This window comes from Choloepus didactylus, chromosome 7 (assembly GCF_015220235.1).
Source record: "Choloepus didactylus isolate mChoDid1 chromosome 7, mChoDid1.pri, whole genome shotgun sequence".
In the NCBI taxonomy this organism is placed as follows: domain Eukaryota; kingdom Metazoa; phylum Chordata; class Mammalia; order Pilosa; family Megalonychidae; genus Choloepus; species Choloepus didactylus.
In genome coordinates this window covers 97,040,409-97,061,173 of record NC_051313.1, presented here as the reverse complement: position 1 = coordinate 97,061,173, position 20,765 = coordinate 97,040,409, and the positions used below count along the sequence as shown (strand labels likewise).

At 36.9% G+C, this 20,765-nt stretch overlaps 1 protein-coding gene across 1 annotated transcript in view; it reads left to right on the top strand.

Moving 5' to 3' along the window:
• LOC119539691 (muscular LMNA interacting protein) overlaps window positions 1-20,765 on the top strand; it is a 159,160-nt gene that overhangs the window by 22,165 nt on the left and 116,230 nt on the right. The window contains exon 5 of the mRNA XM_037843397.1: window positions 17,577-17,648. Coding sequence (XP_037699325.1) covers window positions 17,577-17,648 — 72 coding nt within the window. The remainder of the gene's footprint in view (window positions 1-17,576; window positions 17,649-20,765) is intronic.

Genomic DNA, 20,765 nt, shown 5'->3' with positions numbered 1-20,765 from the left:
GGTGGGTAGAAAGAAACAGAATTAAGAAAGGAGAAATGTTGGCTTTTAAATTCTCTGCAGCAACCCATTAATCAAGTATATGAAAATGGCACTTATTTTAGTATGGAAAGGGAAACATTTGAAGGAGCACAGTTCAACTGTCCTGATGGAAAGTACCTCTAATTTGGGGCATGATATCTTCCAAATTATTCTCAAATAATTCAGATTGTGGTCATATGCACTCAAAACTTGGGAGCTGTTATATAAATAAAATTAAATTATGTAAGTACCTGTATTAGAAGGGAGTGGGGAATTTCAGTTGGGTGCATTCAAGCAATGAAGTTTTAGAACTTGTAAATACCTTGGAGAGCTAATTCAACTCTGTGACTTTTTGAATGATGAACGTAAGATTGGAAAGCTAAAGTGATCCACATGATCTTGTTAATGATGTTGCAATACAATTAAACTTAAAAAAAACTTGCATTAAACACCTGTTGTATGCCTACCACTACACTAGTTTTCTTGAAATGTTTTTCTTTTTTATAGAAAAGCAAGAGGTAATTTTAGTTCATAAAAGTTCTGATTTTATTTAGCAGAAAATGTGGATAACATATATGGAGTTATTAAATCTGTGATACAGCTAGAAAAGTAATTATAGGCATATAAACCTGTGTAGTGCAGATTACATGCACAATAATTGCTGAGTTCAATACAGCAGGAATGTTATTATGGGATGTGGTTAGTAAGGAAAGTTATTGTAATGTCAGACCTATTGGAAACATTTAGGGTTTAACTTAACGAAGAAAAACGGAGTTGGCATTTCAGAAATGGAAAACAACCTGACAGATATACAGAACATGATCCTAAAAGACTATATGTGGAGACACAGAAGATTGGCCTTCAAATTGAGTAGTAATAGTAGTAATGATGATAATAAAGAGATACATACTTTCTGTAAGTTGAGAACTATGCTATTAGTTATACAAAACAGTAAAAAATTAATTAAAATGGATTATGTCATTTAATTTTTATAATCGTATGTGGTTGGTGATATTATTATCCCAATTTAATATAACAAGAAACTGAAGCTCATTGAATAACTTGGCTGGGTTACATATCTTGTACTGACAGAGCTGATGTTTATATTAATTTGAGGCTGCTGATTCTTGAAGCCATGTTCTTTATTATTATGATTTATTGCTACAAAGTAATAACTCATATTAATTAGCATTTAGCCTGATTTATTAATTCTCATAAAGAGAATTGTCATTATTAAGGAATAATAATCAGAAATCTCAATTTTAATAAAATGGGGTATTCTGAAAGCTGTCATAGCTTTAGATATTATTAATTCCTTGTTTTTTAAACTCTCAAAATGTGTTGGAAAAAATCTAAGTTTCTATGATTCTAAATTTGAAATGCTTATTTATTCATGGTAAAATGATCTGGTTATTATATTTTCCATACATATGTGCTTTTATGGAATTCATTTGCGGTGTGTTTTTAAACCTAGCTAATATTTCATTCCTTGCAACTAAACATTGCTGTTTCTTGAATTTAACAGTCATATCTTAAACTGTCCTGTCACACATTTAAATTACTCACTACCTTTGTGAAAAGTAATATTACCCCAGAAATTTCTACAAAGTATTTCTATTTGTGCTTTATTCATGGCTTGTCCTGTTTCTGCATCTAGTCAGAGGGTTGAAAGAAGGTAAGCCCAGAGGGGCTTTTGGAAAATAAAAGCCTATTTTTTTTTTTTTTTTTTTTTTAATCATCATTTTATTGAGATATATTCACATACCACGCAGTCATACAAAACAAATTGTACTTTCGATTGTTTACAGTACCATTACATAGTTGTACATTCATCACCTAAATCAATCCCTGACACCTTCATTAGCACACACACAAAAATAACAAGAATAATAATTAGAGTGAAAAAGAGCAATTGAAGTAAAAAAGAACACTGGGTACCTTTGTCTGTTTGTTTCCTTCCCCTACTTTTCTACACATCCATCCATAAACTAGACAAAGTGGTGTTTGGTCCTTATGGCTTTCCCAATCCCATTGTCACCCCTCATAAGCTACATTTTTATACAACTGTCTTCGAGATTCATGGGTTCTGGGTTGTAGTTTGATAGTTTCAGGTATCCACCACCAGCTACCCCAATTCTTTAGAACCTAAAAAGGGTTGTCTAAAGTGTGCATAAGAGTGCCCACCAGAGTGATCTCTCGGCTCCTTTTGGAATCTCTCTGCCACTGAAGCTTATTTCATTTCCTTTCACATCCCCCTTTTGGTCAAGAAGATGTTCTCCGTCCCACGGTGCCAGGTCTACATTCCTCCCTGGGAGTCATATTCCACGTTGCCAGGGAGATTCACTTCCCTGGGTGTCTGATCCCACGTAGGGGGGAGGGCAGTGATTTCACCTTTCAAGTTGGCTTAGCCAGAGAGAGAGGGCCACATCTGAGCAACAAAGAGGCATTCAGGAGGAGACTCTTAGGCACAAATACAGGGAGGCCTAGCCTCTCCTTTGCAGCAACCGTCTTCCCAAGGGTAAAACTTATGGTAGAGGGCTCAACCCATCAAACCACCAGTCCCCTATGTCTGTGGTCATGTTAGCAACCATGGAGGTGGGGTAGGCGAATACCCCTGCATTCTCCACAGGCTCCTCAAGGGGGCACTACATCTTTTTTTTTTTTTTTTTTTTTTTCCCTTGTTTGTCTTTTTTCTTTCTTTTTTTTTTTTTTTTTTTTAACTTTCCCTTCTTTTTTCAAATCACCTGTATGAAAAAAAAAGTTAAAAAGAAAACAAACATACAATAAAAGAGCATTTCAAAGAGACCATAGCAAGGGAGTAAGAAAAAGACAACTAACCTAAGATAACTGCTTAACTTCCAACATGTTCCTACTTTACCCCAAGAAAGTTACATAATATAGCAACATTTCAGTGAACTTGTTCCTACTACAACCTTCAGAAATTAACAGACCATAGTCATTTCTGGGCATCCCCAGAACGTTAAATAGCTTATCTGTTCCCCCTTCCTTAATTGCTCTCTACTGCTAGTTCCCCTACATTCTACATTATAAACCATTTGTTTTACATTTTTCAAAGTTCACATTAGTGGTAGCATATAATATTTCTCTTTTTGTGCCTGGCTTATTTCGCTCAGCATTATGTCTTCAAGGTTCATCCATGTTGTCATATGTTTCACCAGATCGTTCCTTCTTACTGCCGCGTAGTATTCCATCGTGTGTATATACCACATTTTATTTATCCACTCATCTGTTGAAGGACATTTGGGTTGTTTCCATCTCTTGGCAATTGTGAATAATGCTGCTATGAACATTGGCGTGCAGATATCTGTTCGTGTCACTGCTTTCCGATCTTCCGGGTATATACCGAGGAGTGCAATCGCTGGATCGAATGGTAGCTCTATATCTAGTTTTCTAAGGAACTGCCAGACTGACTTCCAGAGTGGCTGAACCATTATACAGTCCCACCAACAATGAATAAGAGTTCCAATTTCTCCACATCCCCTCCAGCATTTGTAGTTTCCTGTTTGTTTAATGGCAGCCATTCTAACCGGTGTTAGATGGTATCTCATTGTGGTCTTAATTTGCATCTCTCTAATAGCTAGTGAAGCTGAACATTTTTTCATGTGTTTCTTGGCCATTTGTATTTCCTCTTCAGAGAACTGTCTTTTCATATCTTTTGCCCATTTTATAATTGGGCTGTCTGTACTATTGTCATTGAGTTGTAGGATTTCTTTGTATATGCAAGATATCAGTCTTTTGTCAGATACATGGTTTCCAAAAATTTTTTCCCATTGAGTTGGCTGCCTCTTTACCTTTTTGAGAAATTCCTTTGAGGTGCAGAAACTTCTAAGCTTGAGGAGTTCCCATTTATCTATTTTCTCTTTTGTTGCTTGTGCTTTGGGTGTAAAGTCTAGGAAGTGGCCTCCTAATACAAGGTCTTGAAGATGTTTTCCTACATTATCTTCTAGGAGTTTTATGGTACTTTCTTTTATATTGAGATCTTTGGTCCATTTTGAGTTAATTTTTGTGTAGGGGGTGAGGTAGGGGTCCTCTTTCATTCTTTTGGATATGGATATCCAACTCTCCCAGCCCCATTTGTTGAAAAGACCATTATGGCTCAGTTCGGTGACTTTGGGGGCCTTATCAAAGATCAGTCGGCCATAGATCTGAGGGTCTATCTCTGAATTCTCAATTCGATTCCATTGATCTATATGTCTATCTTTGTGCCAGTACCATGCTGTTTTGGCAACTGTGGCTTTATAATAAGCTTCAAAGTCAGGGAGTGTAAGTCCTCCCACTTCGTTTTTCTTTTTTAGAGTGTCTTTAGCAATTCGAGGCATCTTCCCTTTCCAAATAAATTTGATAACTAGCTTTTCCAAGTCTGCAAAGTAGGTTGTTGGAATTTTGATTGGGATTGCATTGAATCTGTAGATGAGTTTGGGTAGAATTGACATCTTAATGACATTTAGCCTTCCTATCCATGAACATGGAATATTTTTCCATCTTTTAAGGTCCCCTTCTATTTCTTTTAGTAGAGTTATGTAGTTTTCTTTGTATAGGTCTTTTACATCTTTGGTTAAGTTTATTCCTAGGTACTTGATTTTTTTAGTTGCTATTGAAAATGGTATCTTTTTCTTGAGTGTCTCTTCAGTTTGTTCATTTCTAGCATATAGAAACATTACTGACTTATGTGCATTAATCTTGTATCCCGCTACTTTGCTAAATTTGTTTATTAGCTCTAGTAGGTGTATCGTTGATTTCTCAGGGTTTTCTAGATATAAGATCATATCATCTGCAAACAATGACAGTTTTACTTCTTCTTTTCCAATTTGGATGCCTTTTATTTCTTTGTCTTGCCGGATTGCCCTGGCTAGCACTTCCAGCACAATGTTGAATAACAGTGGTGACAGCGGGCATCCTTGTCTTGTTCCTGATCTTAGAGGGAAGGCTTTCAGTCTCTCACCATTGAGTACTATGCTGGCTGTGGGTTTTTCATATATGCTCTTTATCATGTTGAGGAAGTTTCCTTCAATTCCTACCTTTTGAAGTGTTTTTATCAAAAACGGATGTTGGATTTTGTCAAATGCTTTTTCAGCATCTATTGAGATGATCAATTGATTTTTCCCTTTCGAGTTTTTAATGTGTTGTAATACATTGATTGTTTTTCTTATGTTGAACCATCCTTGCATGCCTGGAATGACCCCCACTTGGTCATGGTGTATGATTTTTTTAATGTGTCTTTGGATTCGATTTGCAAGTATTTTGTTGAGGATTTTTGCATCTATATTCATTAGGGAGATTGGCCGGTAGTTTTCCTTTTTTGTAGCATCTTTGCCTGGTTTTGGTATTAGATTGATGTTAGCTTCATAAAATGAGTTAGGTAGTGTTCCATTTTTTTCAATGTTTTGAAAGAGTTTGAGTAAGATTGGTGTCAGTTCTTTCTGGAAAGTTTGGTAGAATTCCCCTGTGAAGCCATCTGGCCCTGGGCATTTATTTGTGGGAAGATTTTTGATGACTGATTGGATCTCTTTGCTTGTGATGGGTTGGTTGAGGTCTTCTATTTCTTCTCTGGTCAGTCTAGGTTGTTCATATGTTTCCAGGAAATTGTCCATTTCTTCTACATTATCCAGTTTGTTGCCATACAGTTGTTCATAATATCCTCTTATAATTTTTTTAATTTCTTCAGGATCTGCAGTTATGTCACCTTTTTCATTCATTATTTTGTTTATATGGGTCTTCTCTCTTTTTGATTTTGTCAGTCTAGCTAGGGGCTTGTCAATCTTGTTGATCTTCTCAAAGAACCAACTTTTGGTGATATTTATCCTTTCTATTGTTTTTTTGTTCTCTATGTCATTTATTTCTGCTTTAATCCTTGTTATTTCTTTTCTTGTACTTGGTTTAGGATTGGTTTGCTGTTCATTTTCTAGCTTCTTCAGTTGATCCATTAGTTCTTTGATTTTGGCTCTTTCTTCCTTTTTAATATATGCGTTTAGTGCTATAAATTTCCCCCTTAGCACTGCTTTTGCTGCATCCCATAGGTTTTGGTATGTTGTGTTCTCATTTTCATTCGTCTCTATATATTTAGCAATTTCTCTTGCTATTTCTTCTTTAACCCACTGATTGTTTAGGAGTGTGTTGTTTAACCTCCAGGTATTTGTGAATTTTCTAAGTCTCTGATGGTTATTGACTTCTAATTGTATTCCATTGTGGTCAGAGAATGTGCTTTGAATAATTTCAATCTTTTTAAATTTATTGAGGCTTGTTTTATGTCCCAGCATATGATCTATTCTGGAGAAAGTTCCGTGAGCACTAGAAAAGTATGTGTATCCTGGTGATTTGGGATGTAATGTCCTGTAGATGTCTGTTAAATCTAATTCATTTATCAGATTGTTTAGGTTTTCAATTTCCTTATTGGTCTTCTGTCTGGTTGATCTATCTATAGGAGAGAGTGATGTGTTGAAGTCTCCCACAATTATTGTGGAAACATCAATTGCTTCCTTTAGTTTTGCCAATGTTTCTCTCATGTATTTTGTGGCACCTTGATTGGGTGCATAGACATTTACGATTGTTATTTCTTCTTGCTGAATTGCCCCTTTTATTAGTATGTAGTGGCCTTCTTTGTCTCTCAAAACATCCCTGCATTTGAAGTCTATTTTATCTGAGATTAATATTGCTACACCTGCTTTCTTTTGGCTGTAGCTTGCATGAAATATTTTTTTCCATCCTTTCACTTTCAATTTCTTTGTGTCCCTGTGTCTAAGATGAGTCTCTTGTATGCAACATATTGATGGTTCATTTTTTTTGATCCATTCTGCGAATCTATATCTTTTAATTGAGGAGTTTAATCCATTTACATTCAACGTTAAAACCGTGAAGGCATTTCTTGAATCGGCCATCTTATCCTTTGGATTATGTTTGCCATATTTTTCCCTCTCTCTATTAATATCCTTTATTGTACCCATACCGAATCTCTTTAGTACTGAACCTTTCTCCAAGTCTCTCTGTCCTGTCTTTGTTTCTCTGTCTGTAGGGCTCCCTTTAGTATCTCCAGTAGGGCAGGTCTCTTGTTAGCAAATTCTCTCAGCATTTCTTTGTCTGTGAAAAATTTAAGCTCTCCCTCAAATTTGAAGGAGAGCTTTGCTGGATAAAGTATTCTTGGCTGGAAATTCCTCTCTCTCAGAATTTTAAATATATCGTGCCACTGCCTTCTCGCCTCCATGGTGGCTGCTGAGTAGTCACTACTTAGTCTTATGCTGTTTCCTTTGTATGTGGTGAATTGCTTTTCTCTTGCTGCTTTCAGAACTTGCTCCTTCTCTTCTATGTTTGACAGTGTGATCAGTATATGTCTCGGAGTGGGTTTTTTTTGGATTTATTCTATTTGGAGTTCACTGAGCATTTATGATTTGTGTATTTATGTTGTTTAGAAGATTTGGGAAGTTTTCCCCAACAATTTCTTTGAATACTCTTCCTAGACCTTTACCCTTTTCTTCCCCTTCTGGGACACCAATGAGTCTTATATTCGGACGTTTCATATTATCTATCATATCCCTGAGGTCCATTTCGAGTTTTTCAATTTTTTTCCCCATTCTTTCTTTTATGCTTTCATTTTCCATTCTGTCATCTTCCAGGTCACTGATTCGTTGTTCAACTTCCTCTAGTCTTGTACTATGAGTGTCCAGAATCTTTTTAATTTGGTCAACAGTTTCTTTAATTTCCATAAGATCATCCATTTTTTTATTTAGTCTTGCAATGTCTTCTTTATGCTCTTCTAGGGTCTTCTTGATTTCCTTCATATCCCGTACTAGGGTCTCATTGTTCATCTTTAGTTCTTTGAGTAGCTGCTCTAGGTGTGTCTCTTCTGGTCTTTTGATTTGGGTGCTTGGGCTTGGGTTAACCATATCGTCTGGTTTTTTCATATGCTTTATAATTTTCTGTTGTTTTTGGCCTCGTGGCATTTGCTGACCTTGATAGGGTTCTTTTAGGGTTTGTAGACCAGTTGAAGTCCTTATCTCTAATTTATCAGATCTACAGCTTCGTGGAGTACACTTTCTCTAACTAACCAGCAGGTGGCGTCCACGAGCCACCTGTTCTCCACAAGCCAGATCTCCCCTGCTTAGCCTTTTTGGTGAGTGGGGGAGTGAGTCTTGTGGGGCCCAATTGGTGTCCCAAGCTTGCGTGTGTAGTTGGTGTTGCCTGCCCTGTATGTGGGGCGTGTTTCTGGGCAGTCGGGGAGGGGGGGGTGGCCCTAAGAATCAAATCTCCCTGATGATCCTAGAGTTTTAAAGCTACTGCAATAGTCTAATCCTTCAGTTCAGTCCTGCCACAGTTTGTCTCTGCCACTGACCCACAAGTCTTTGGTATTGGCGTATGGCTCCTGAGACTTGCAAGTGGGCCCCTCTTCCAGGCTGTGCACCCCGGGTCCTCTGTTGAGGGATGACTGTGCTATGTCACAGGTGAGTGCCGTCCCCCCAGGGCAGTTCTGGGCTGCTGGGCTGTGTTGGGAGGCTCCCAGTCTGCTCAAATGATGGCTGAATGGGGCTCTGTTAATTCACACTGCTCCCCCTTCCCAGCTCTGGGACATTCAGCTGAGGTTGCAGGGAAGGCTAATGTCCACGCCCAGTTTTGTGGTGTGTGCCTGTTATTTGAAGCACTTCCGTCACACTGGGTTGTCTGGGGCAGCTCTGGGCTATGGGGCTGGCGATGGGCAGGAGTGTTTCCTGTCCACCAGGATGGTGGCTGTGAGCGGACACCCCCCTTTTCTTGGGAAGTTGTGTTGTTTAGTGAATTTTCTCAGCCACTGGATTATTGCCTTTTGTCTCAGAGCTCTCTTAGTTCTGCTCTTGACTTGACGTGTCCAAATTTCAATTCTTTGAAGCTTTCTGTATTGAGCTTCTTAGAGTAATTGTTTTAGAAAAAGCAAAAAGGATTTAAAAAAAAAAAAAAAAAAAACGGCCCTCCTCAGAGATCTAATGGGTTATTGAAATGCTAATAGACAAAGCAACCAGGGCCATTAAGGAAAGGTGCCCAGGGCAGAGAGATCAGCCTTGCTTCGGGATTTGCATATGCGCCTCAAGGCCTGATCTCCGCCCTTCCCCTTTCTGTGTTCACCAGAACTCCAAAAATCCTCTGCTTTTACTTTGGAGCTTCTCGTGTTGTTTTCCTTCTATGCCCGTCTCCTCTCTGCTGGGCTGGCTGCTCTCAGAGTCTCTGGTGTCTGGCCTCAGTCTATCTATGGTTGGAGTTTGAATCAGTAGAATGAGTTTCCGATAAGAGCAGCCACTGCAATTCTCCCTTCTCCTTCCTGGAGCTGACAGCCCCTCCTCCCCCGGGACTGAGCCTGGCAGGGAGGGGCGCGGGTCCCCTGGCCGCAAAAACTTACAGATTTCGCTGATCTCAGCAGTTCCACGTTTTCATGAGTGTTGTATGAAGTATGCCCAAAGACAGATTGCTCTGTGGTGTCCAGTCCACGCAGTTCCTGGCTTTTTACCTACTTTCCTGGAGGAGTAACTAAAACATACAGCTCACCAGTCTGCCATCTTGCCCCGCCTCTCCTAAAAGCCTATTTTTGAAGACCTGTTTCTTCCCTGCTTTCTTACTGCTCATAACATTTACGAGTTTTCAGCATTTGCTTCTTTTCTGTTTTATTTTCTTTAATACCAAGTGAAGAAAATTCAGCCTTACAGAAATATATGATAAAATAGATGAACATGAAAATAATAAAAATGATTATATTTTGCCTGCCATAAAAAATATTAATCTATTCCTTGGAACAAAAGAGATAATATTCCTTATCATGGGTAAAATTGCATGGGAAAAATGTAATAATTAATGATAACTTCTGCAAAAATACTATCTGAGACATGCTGCTCTTTGTCATTTTTGTTTTCTCTTGTTTTTTTGCTATTATCTCTCCAGGTAAAATTCAACCTACATTTTTTTTTTATTACAAACTATTATTTGCAGGAATTGTGACTTGAGTTTAAAAAATCCACTAAAATTGATCCTGGGATAAGTAAATCTTACCCTAGCCTCTTGACATTGGACTAGTTTTGTTTAATTGCTAAGATTATTTGATAGAATTATAGAAGGAAAGAGAAAAAAGCTTTGTGATATCAAAGAATTTATAGGCTTTTATGGGCTGTTTCTTGTCTTACTCCTTCCACTGTGGTGCTAATCCGAGCACAGGGTTCTCTTTGAAGTCACAGAGCTTCAGATTTAGATTGGCTTCACTCAGTCCCAGATCCTGAAAGAAAATAGGTCTTAGAACACAGATGGCCATCAAATTAAAACATGAATGTTTGAAGGATATCAGTTCAAAGTCTGGGCCCTACTGTCCTTTGATATTAAAATAAAATAGAACAGAATATTCTGAGCTAGATCCTGATATAAAGCATGTTTGATGTTTCTTTTTCGTAGATAGAATCTTAAAGGTTCTGAATCTGTTTGTGCTAGCATGATATAATTGATATCATATTTTATTTGGGGTACATTTTAAATACTATTTTGCATTATAATCATGGTCTTAGACAGGAGAGGCATCTCCTTGAATGTTGCCTGGGCTATTTTGATCAAAATCCATGTTGAGAACTTTCCTTCCCTTAGGAAAGAGTGGATATCATAAAGACCACCCATAGGGCTCTATTTAGGTTACAAATGTATATGTATTTTTAACTTTTTATTATAGAAATATATACAACTAAAAATTTCCGATTTTGACTTCATTTATAAAATAGTTTAATTTTTTTTCTCCTAGTGAGTTATCATGGTGTTCCATATGGGAATTTGAGGTTACCATGACATCAAAGCCTCATACAATCTGTCACTCACTGAAGATGGTCTGAAGATCTCTTCTAAATATGAGGGCCTCCAATGGCCCTAAAAGCTATTTGGACACAGCTTGTTTAGAGATTCATTTGGGACCTTTTGATGTTTCATGAGCCTTTTTGCTGGCATTTTACTTATAAAACCCTCATTCCTTTTAGGTGTCAAAACATTTCTAAATACATCATTCTGGAAACTTGGTGGCAACAGTCAGTACATGGACTTTTTCTCTATTTCTAGAGGGCTACATGTAATCTGGGAAATAAGCAATATGGAATATGTCTCCATGAGCTAAAATAATCTGTCTGGGTTCAAAAAAATCATTCACTTATTCAACAAATATATATTGAGTACCCATTCAAAGATGTGGGGATATTTTAGTGAATAAAACATTCAAAAAATATGATGCAAAGAATTCTTATATTCTAAGTAAAGGAAGGTAAAGGGTGTGGGGAAGGGATGGCATTGCAATTTGAAATAGAATAGCCAGGGTAGGTTTCTTTGAGAAGGTGACATCCAAGGAGATGATGCTCCTTAAAAGGGGGCAATCACAAAAAAGCCCTGAGGCCAGAGAGTATTTGGCAAGTACAAAGAACAGATGGGGGCAGGGTGGCCTTGATGGAGGGAGTGAAAGAAATTGAGGTTGTGGTCTGGTAAGCCAAATTAAGTCTTTGATTTTTACTTTGAGTAAGACAGGAAGCCATTGTAGTGTTTTGAATATAGTGACATATCTATCTGGCTGCTGTGTTGAGAACAGACTGTAAAGAATGGAAACAAGGAGACTAGGCAAGTGAGGATGGTGGCTCTAGGCAGGACAGAGCAGTGCAGGTGGAGAGAAGTAGTGCGTTCTGAATATATTTTAAAGATAGAGTAACACACATTCAGAGATCATTATGGTCAGCCATATGCAAAATTATAAAACAGGTGAAACTAGACTTGTTTTCTTGTTCTTTTTTTCTTCTTCTTTTTATCCACTATCTTTTATTCCACCCCTCCAAAAGGTTCTTGAGGCCGCTTTGGCTTTTTCAGACGCCCCAGGATTGTCCTCACTCCTATGTCACTTCCATATCTGGACCTACCAGTTCTATTTCCCATACCCTTTGCTTCTATCCACTCAGGTGTCAATGACTGACAAAACTGTCTCTTACCCTTCACAGGAATATCTGCATTTTAATTAGGGGTGGGGCTGTGCTGTTAACTCAAGGAAACTTTACAAGGGAAACAGAGATCAAAGGTCATGAGTTCAACTCTTGGAAGTTCACATCATGAGGCAACAGATGACTTCAGAAACTTAATGTTGGAAATGTCCTTCAGGGAATGCTTTGAGGAGAGAAAGAGGTCTCTAAGCCAGGTTTGTCTGGGACTTGACGATGGATGAGGAACTAAAATCTGTCTTTTTTCTTGTCCTCTGCATCTTATTGTAATCTTCAGTTAAATACTTGAAGTCAAAAAACATTTGCTGAACATCTATTCTTTGCCAGTTTGGCATTAGGTATTGGAATAAAGGAGAGGTAATATAACATCTCTCCTCTAAAGTAACTTCCAGGCAAATAGGGATGGTAAAAAATTGTAATACGATGAAATAAATACCATCAATTTAGGGTGCCAGAAACAAACAAAAAGTCATGAAGTTATTTCAGGATATTTGTTTTTTCCCATTGCTTTGCTTTGTTTTGTTTGGAAATGTTTTTTTATTTGATAAATAAAGTGATTAAATAAAAAGTCAGTCTTGGAGAGGGGTCCTATAAAGAGAGTTGTTCAGGGAATTTTTCTCATTAGCTACCTCTCTCATCTGCATTGCCAAACCATGGTCTACAGCCAGTTTTTGACAGTTCTATCCCTAGTCCTTCAATTATCAGGGCCATTATAGAGATTATCTGGGCTCTGCTGGTGATTCAGATGAAAAGGTGGTGTCTTGTATAATCTCCTTCTGTGAATTGGATCTGAGTTTGGGTCGGGCTTCATCTCAGGGCTGTTATCAGAGAGATTCTGACTCAGGCAGTGCAGGCATGGTCACTGAGGAGCAGGAGGCATATGGCTGGGTGATGCTCTCAGTAATGCTTATGGGTGCTTCTGTCAGGAGAAGTTGACCGTGGAAGTTGAGGTTGTCAGAGGGAGATGTACCTGGGAGCCTGATCCCGTAGGGTCCTGCAGGCCACTCTAAAGTCTTCGACGTTTACTTTGAGTAAGACAGGAAGCCACTGGAGGGTTTTGAATGGGGAGAGATTGTGTACCAATTCTAACAATTGGATATGAATTTGCTTTCTTGGAATGTAGGCTCTTCCCCAGATTTCTCTCTTCCTATTGTTTATGAGGTCTAAGGTCTCCATTCACCTACACTTAAAGTGTAGCCATAAGTCTAAATGCCCTTGTCAAGGCAACTAACATAGTTTACTTTGAGACCTCATGGGTCTTAATTAGTGGAGACTGTGTGGAACTTTAGACATCAGTAATAAGCTGGGACTAGGATGGTGATGGGACATGTTTTCTGAAGGCTGTTATTCAAGTTAGTGAAAAATTCCCTGACTAGAAGGATTTATAATTTTAAACCAAAGAGGGAAATTAACAAATTTGGGAAATTAACAAATTTTGTTCAGTGTCTGGAAGCCCTGCAGCACAGAAGAAGAAATATGTTCCAAATTAGAATAAAGAACCCCATTACTTGAAGTGTATATTGTTAAGGGAACCCATAGGAAAGATGGTGGACCCAAAAGGTATTTTTTATGTCAATGAGAGTGATTTTCAGACTGAAAAGGAAAGGAGTCATATGTTTTGGAGGAGCTTAAAGCCTAAGGTAGGTAAGGAACTAGAAAGACTATCTAGTTGCTCTAAATAAGCTGGTATCTCCTGGTCTAGAAAAATTTTATCTCAAAACACAAAATTTCTATTTCTATTGCAAAAATATTGTAAATGATGGAAATAACTGTGTTACAAGAAAAAATGGAGAGAACTATATTTCCAATTTTCACCAAAATGTAGAAGGTAAATTCTGAAAATTGTGGCCTGTATTCTTAGATTGTGAATGTTTCCAAAATGTTATAACTGGAAGTAAGACATTTTCTTCAAACAACAGGCATTTATTGGATGCCTTTTGTGTTCTAATTTTTGTGATAGCTTTCATGATATTGGGAACAAGAAGGAAAAATATGAGAGAGATGTGACATATTTCTGTAAATTCACAACTCTTCCCTGAGCATCCAATCCACAGCATTCCCAAGGGTACTTTCTATCCCATCATCTTATTTCAATTTTCTGCATAGTACTTATCTCCACATGACATTTATTTTGCTTATTTATTTGTTTGTTTATACTTTGTGTCCCTTCATTAGGATATAAGCTCTAGAGAGTAGAAGTTTTATATGTTTTGTTTACCACTGAATCTCCAGTACCTGAAGCAGTGCATGGTAATGGTACTCAACAAATATTTGTTTGAATCAATTAGTTGAAATGTCATATACAAATATATTTAAGGATACATTGATATATTTACAGAAGAACCCACTGGCAATAGTTTTATCCTTGGTAAATGACTTGAATGAAGATAAAAATGTCATGTCTAACAAAGTAAATCATGAAATTATACAAAAATCCTTATCTTTATGGTCTACAATGGCAAACAAACCTAATGAGAAGCAATTGGATAGATAAAAGTGCTACTTTGGTGTCCAGGAAAAAAAAAGTGTAAGTACAGGATAGAGTTTAATATCAACAAGTGTTAAAAAAGAAAGGATAAAGTGATTAGAAATTTTAGGTGATAGTGTGATTCAGCAATATAAAATGACTCCTGCCTCATTCTCATATATTTTAAACTCTCCACATAAACCAACCAAGGAGACAATCCTATATTCTCATCATTGCATTAATTGAGGTTAGTGTCAATATCATTGAGGAGATGAACATATTTTACTTTTTGTTAAACTTACATCTGGAAGATTGTACTCCTTTCAAAATTTAAAGGGATATTGACAAAGAAGAGTGATGAGGACAGTGGAATTCTTCAGTTGCAGATCAATAAGGAGGGAGTGAGAGAAGACAGGACAACTGCCATATAGAAGAAAGCTCTTGGCATGCACCATGGTTCCAAAGAGGGAGATGGGACCAAAGGAGGTTAGCAGGAGACATATTTTGACTCAATATAAGGGAGAGTTGTATACCAATTCCAACAATTAGACCAGAATGTGCTGCCTTGGGATGTAGGCAAATATTTTTGTGTTGATTGAACAGAGGAACAAAGGGATTTATGTCTTGGATGAGGGGGGTGAACCAGATGGCTTCCAATATCACTTCTATTCTATAATTCTAAGACATTATTTTCCAATAACAAGAAATTTCTCTTTATAGTCCTCCCCAACTAGATTCTTGAGGACAAGGGAACAAACATTATAAATAATATGCATCCTGAACTGAGAAGCAAGAAAATATGATGATAAATGCACAGTGTTGAGCTACACGGCCTGTATCCAGATTACAGTTATGACTTATTAGCTCAGTGACCTTGGATAAATTAATTAATGTCTCTTTACCTCAGTTTAGTATTGGTATTATGAAATAATATAATAAAAGTTGTGTTATATAGTATCAACCTAATAGGCTTGTTGTGATAATTAAATGAGATAATACACATAAAGTTTTTAGAATGGTACCTGGTCTATAGTAATGACTAACTATTGTTACTATTATTGCAACTGTTATTACAATTAGGTATATTAAAGCCATCATAGAATATTAATGGTATACTGTATTCTGCATTATAGATATGTTTAGATGTCCTGAGAGAGAAAATATCATCTTATATAGAGTATGGATATTAACTCTAGGCTGGTCTGAGTTCCAACCCCATTTCTAATCTTTATGGACTGTGGAATCTTAGAAAAGTCATTTAACCTTACCATGTTTCTTTTTTCTAATGGCTCTTCAATTAAATAATTATACGGCTCTTTGGTTATAGGACTTTTGTAAAAGTAAATGAGATAATATATGTAATTTGTCTAGTAATAAATATCAACTCCTATTCCCCAAGAAGAACTGGAATTTCATTCTCAATTCTCATCCAAAAAGGATGTTGTCTGGAGACCATAGGAGTGAAGGTTCAATATAGAAATTTAGGGCTCAGTCATCCTCCAGCCACTGTCCCTCATGTAGAAGATGGAAATGAGTTGAGAGTTGAGAGATGGTAGAAGGCCACACCTAATTCTTAAGGGTAGAAAGAGCTAGTTGTTGGGGATTTTGGGGAAGAATGTGGAAGATAAGTAAAAATTGAGGTTCATTCCTTGGAACAAATGCATGCAGGTTCTGAGACGTATCTTGTGTATGTTTTGCTTAGTGTATGTTTATGTATGAGTGTGTGTGTGCATGTTTGTGAGTGTATGAGTGAGGTTGACTGAGTGTGCTGAAGTCCAGATTATCTGGCTAAGGTGGCTTTCTGTGTCACCTGCTGGCATCTAGGCCTCAGGGTGCTACTTCCTTTTCATTATATCTACACAATAGGTGGAGAGAAAAGGAAAAAAGTCAAAAGAGGGAATGAGTTCTGCTTCTACATGCATACTGGCTTCCTTCCTCCTGGTCTTGCACTTTACTTTCTCTCTGCTTAAACGTCTTCCTAAGAAAAATGAATGTGCCAGTCTCGTAACTTCCTCACATCTGTTTAATGAAGATTCCTTCAATTACATCCATGAAACTCAAGGTTTTGTTTTATTTGATTACCCTGTTTTTTCTGCAGACACTTTGGTCTGCTTTCCAGGGCACTCAGAGAGCCTGGAGCTTTGTGGCAGTTTCCCCACTGGGCCCCTGGCAAAGTTGTTTGAGATGTGAGCTTTGAAATGATGGGAGTCTTGACCCTCATTGAGGATCATGTGACCCAGGGCAATATAAAAATTGGGCTTTTGATTGTGCTTTTATCCTGAGCTCTACAGCTTCCTCTTGTTTACCACCTCCACAAAATACTCCACAAAATTGTACTATATTACCTTGGGTTTTCCTTTAAAACTCAGGTAGTTTTATCATTTGATATGCCTCTGTGCCCTTTATTAACAACACTGTATTAGGAAGTATAGGGACTATGAGGAGATTTTTACAAAATGAATTTAAGTTCAAAGGCTTGCACTCCTAGTTTTTCCATTATGAAGTTAAGTTGCTCAGGTTACTTATATTCAAGGTATTGACTACATTGATGCTTGTTAAAAAACTTCCTCCTACATTTCATGTGTTTCGATCTTTGTTTTAATGAATGATGCAAGACTATGTATCAAGAATTCAATTAAATTTGTTGGTATAATATTTGTTAATTATGGCACTAAAAAAAAAAGAACCGCTTTCCTTTGAGGATCAAGCAGAAAGAAAACATACATTTATAGACGAGTACTCCTATGAGGGTCTGCTGCTAATGAGAAACTTATATATGTTTCTGGAAATGGTTTTTTTTTTTTTTTTAATTAAATTCAGTTTTATTGAAATACATTCACACACCATACAAGGAAATGGTGTTTTTAACTTCTAAAACTGGGTAACATATAACTGCCCATAACCTCTAGGTGTTTTACTATGGTATTTCTTTGCTTCTCATTCTAATAAATTATTAACACGGTGAGCTCATTTTTTCTGCTGAAACAAGTTGTTCAAGCGCAATAACTTTTCTTCATTTGATAACCTGGCACTTAACTTTGTAGAACTAGTCTAAAATTATGTCATATTCTTTCCCCTTTTCACTTCCACTCTTACTTTCTGGTTACCCATTCTAGCAATACAAGATCAAGTCAAGCTACAAGGCTTTTGCAGGAATCCCTACAAACACATTGCTTTTGGAACAGAAGGTCAGTGTTGGCTCATAAGTAGAGTAAATTTTATGTTTCTAATGCCGTTTTTAAAATGTTTTCTCAAATTTCTGTTGGGAAGATTTGTTATAAAATTCTGCGTTTACTAAAATAAAATGCTGCTCTTAGTTTAGGATGATATAATGAAAGCATCTTGGGGGATAGAACTGGAGGCATTATTAATTTATCACTAGAGGCTGGATGGGAGCCTAGAGATGTACAGGCTGCTGTGAGGCAGCCCTGTGGAGCTCGGTTCAGATTTGGAGAGATCCTTGTCCTTTGGAATCCTATATTGCTATATTCAAGATCTTCCACCTCGACCCAAAATGACCAAAAGAGGAGAGATGGAATGAGTTACATTTGGGCAACTGGACAATTTGGTTATTGACTGATCAACACTTGGTGATTAATAGCGACTTTGATTGGGTAGAAACATATTAGCGGAGTATCCAGCTTAGATGCTTAGATCCCATCATGGCTAGACCTTTTATTCCTTCTTGCCAAGCACAGATCGTGCTTCCATAATTAGGAGGGAAGATTGAGCTTGCTCCCAGTGACCTAGCTGCTTTCAGATGGTTCCAGGATATTTTCGCATTGCTGTTAAGTGCTATTAATTATAAAATTACAGGATGTTATTTCAGTAGGTTAGTCTTTTGTTTATGAGCACATTGCACATGTTCAAAAATGGCCCAAATTGAGGACTGCATCAGAATTGAAGTCAGTTACCAAGTCTGTGAAATTCTTTTTTAATATATTCTTTTTATCATGATTTATTTAGGCAATTTATCTCTTAGTGCATTAAGCCAATATTTTTTTTTTCTGTGTGATTATAGTGTTTCAAATACTGTAACTATCATTTGTCAAAATGTTAATGTTTGTCAACCAGGTGCTATTTTAATCACTGGTTTATGAATCGGCGTTCTTATCCTTTTAGCATGAGCTGGGGAATAAAACCTTTGTATGAGCTCTTGTCTAAAAAGAGGAATTGTTAGTGGAAAATGCTAAGTGACATATAGGTGAAAATTAAATAGATGGCATCTCGTACAGCTTACCACTCCAATAACTATATCCAAATTAACTACTGGTGTTCCAGAATCTATGTTCTATATCTGAAATCTGAAAGCTTTGGATTGGAGAGTCACTTGGGTACAGGGAAATTTGCAGCTTTTTATCTGGCTTCTCTTCTGAATTTCTACCTCTCATAGCTCTTTTAAAGACCAGATGGGACTAAAATGCTGATTTCAGGAGGATTCAGAGGTGGGTGCATGGAAAGTGGCACTTTCCCCAGTTGCCCCTTGTCCTACTGTCTAGGGTCATCATGTTGAGTCATCGTGGCAGTGTTCCCTCACTATAGACCCTATAAACTATAGACCCTCTGCTCATTCGGATAGACATTTTGGAAATCTGGTCAACAGCTTGACAAAGGGGAAATTAGGGCCCTGCTGTGTCATGTTTTCCTGCCATGATACTTGTCTCGCCTAACTTTGGCATATTCTTCTGGAACTGTGTGGTATCACTACATTAATTTTCTATTTAGATAAACAACAGGTAATCCTTCTTGAAAGGCTTCTGCAAGATAAGGCTGGATGCCAGTATTGGTTCCAGAATCTCTGTCCAACCTTTCATTCCTCTTCCAATTATCTGGATTAAAGAGATTGTAGTCTATTAGGTAATAATTACAAAAGAAGAATCATAAATTTAATTTCCAATTTCATCACACGTTTATGCCATTTCATAAATGTACATGGCAGTATCAATGTATGTTCAACCTAATGCAAGTTCATATAGGAGAAGTTTTGTATTTTTAATTTTGAATAAAATATACTCTGCAGGAAAATAATTATTTTTTCTTCTTGATACCACAAAATGTAGATATCATGATACCTATCTTTAAATAATGTTATTTTGGGTGTGTGTGTGTGATTATTGTGTAAGCACTAATGCAGGCAGTTGTCTCTCAGCCAAGATGTATTGTTTTTGAACCATAAGTATTTGAATTAGTCAAAGGTCACAAGATATGACATGAGTGTTCCTTCTTTAGTTCCTTTATATAATTCTCTCTATATTTTTTGCTGACTTTCCCATGTTATGTGTTCCTCAATGAGAAACTTCCTTTGTAAGAATTTTAAATAACAAATTCTTATCCCAAGAATTAATCAGTTTCCTTCAATTTTAAATAATATTCCTTAAATTATATTTTGCTGCTCCTTTCAGTGTTGTAGATTTTTAAAATAAATCTGGCAATTTAGGCATTTTTATCCATCTGTTTATACAATAAAATTCATCCGATGTCAATGAAATCAAAAGGACATTTTTCCCGAATTGAATGGGAAAATTAAGACTATAATCTTCAGAAACATCTATTTGGGGAAGAATCAACATTTTGACTATTTTAAATTGCAGAAGCTTTTCTGAGATCCCTTTAATATCACACAGAATACCACAATAAGGGGTAGGGTGAATGTTGCAATCTCCTTTTAATATTGACTTAGGGTCCATTATGTTAGAATGCCTTGAGTATAGAACTAATGTGCAAGTGTTGGATATTTCAACAATTAATTCTTTCCTCCAACCAGATTAAACCTATGGTGGCTATCTTATACCACATTTTGTTCCATAATGTATAGTATTATTGAAAAGGAGCCAGAATTACTTTTGAAAATAATACTAGTTTTAAAAGCAAGATTTTCTCCAAATTGAAATTCAGACATCCCTTGCAATGGATCTGATGTCAATATTCAACTTTGCAAGCATTAAGCTATCATTGAATCACTAGCTTAGTTTCAGCTTTAATCATTCTGGATGAAGTCCATCATTTTCAAAAGAGTAAATTTTGTTGGCAGGGGACATGAGGTTTCTGGTACTTCTCATCTGTAATTCATTGGCTGCATCAATTCTTAAATTTATGGTTTATCCCATATTCTATCTTTTTTTCTCCTGTGAACATTTAGTAGGAAAGTACTTTTAACTTAAGGTCTTAACAAAGGCTCTCCAGGATGAGATAAATGTAAGACATATTTTAACATATTGGCTTCAGGGTTTTAGGCTTAATCTCTTGCCAATAATCATCTTCTCTAAGACTGACACAAGGATGAAATACAAGTGATTGTAAAGCAG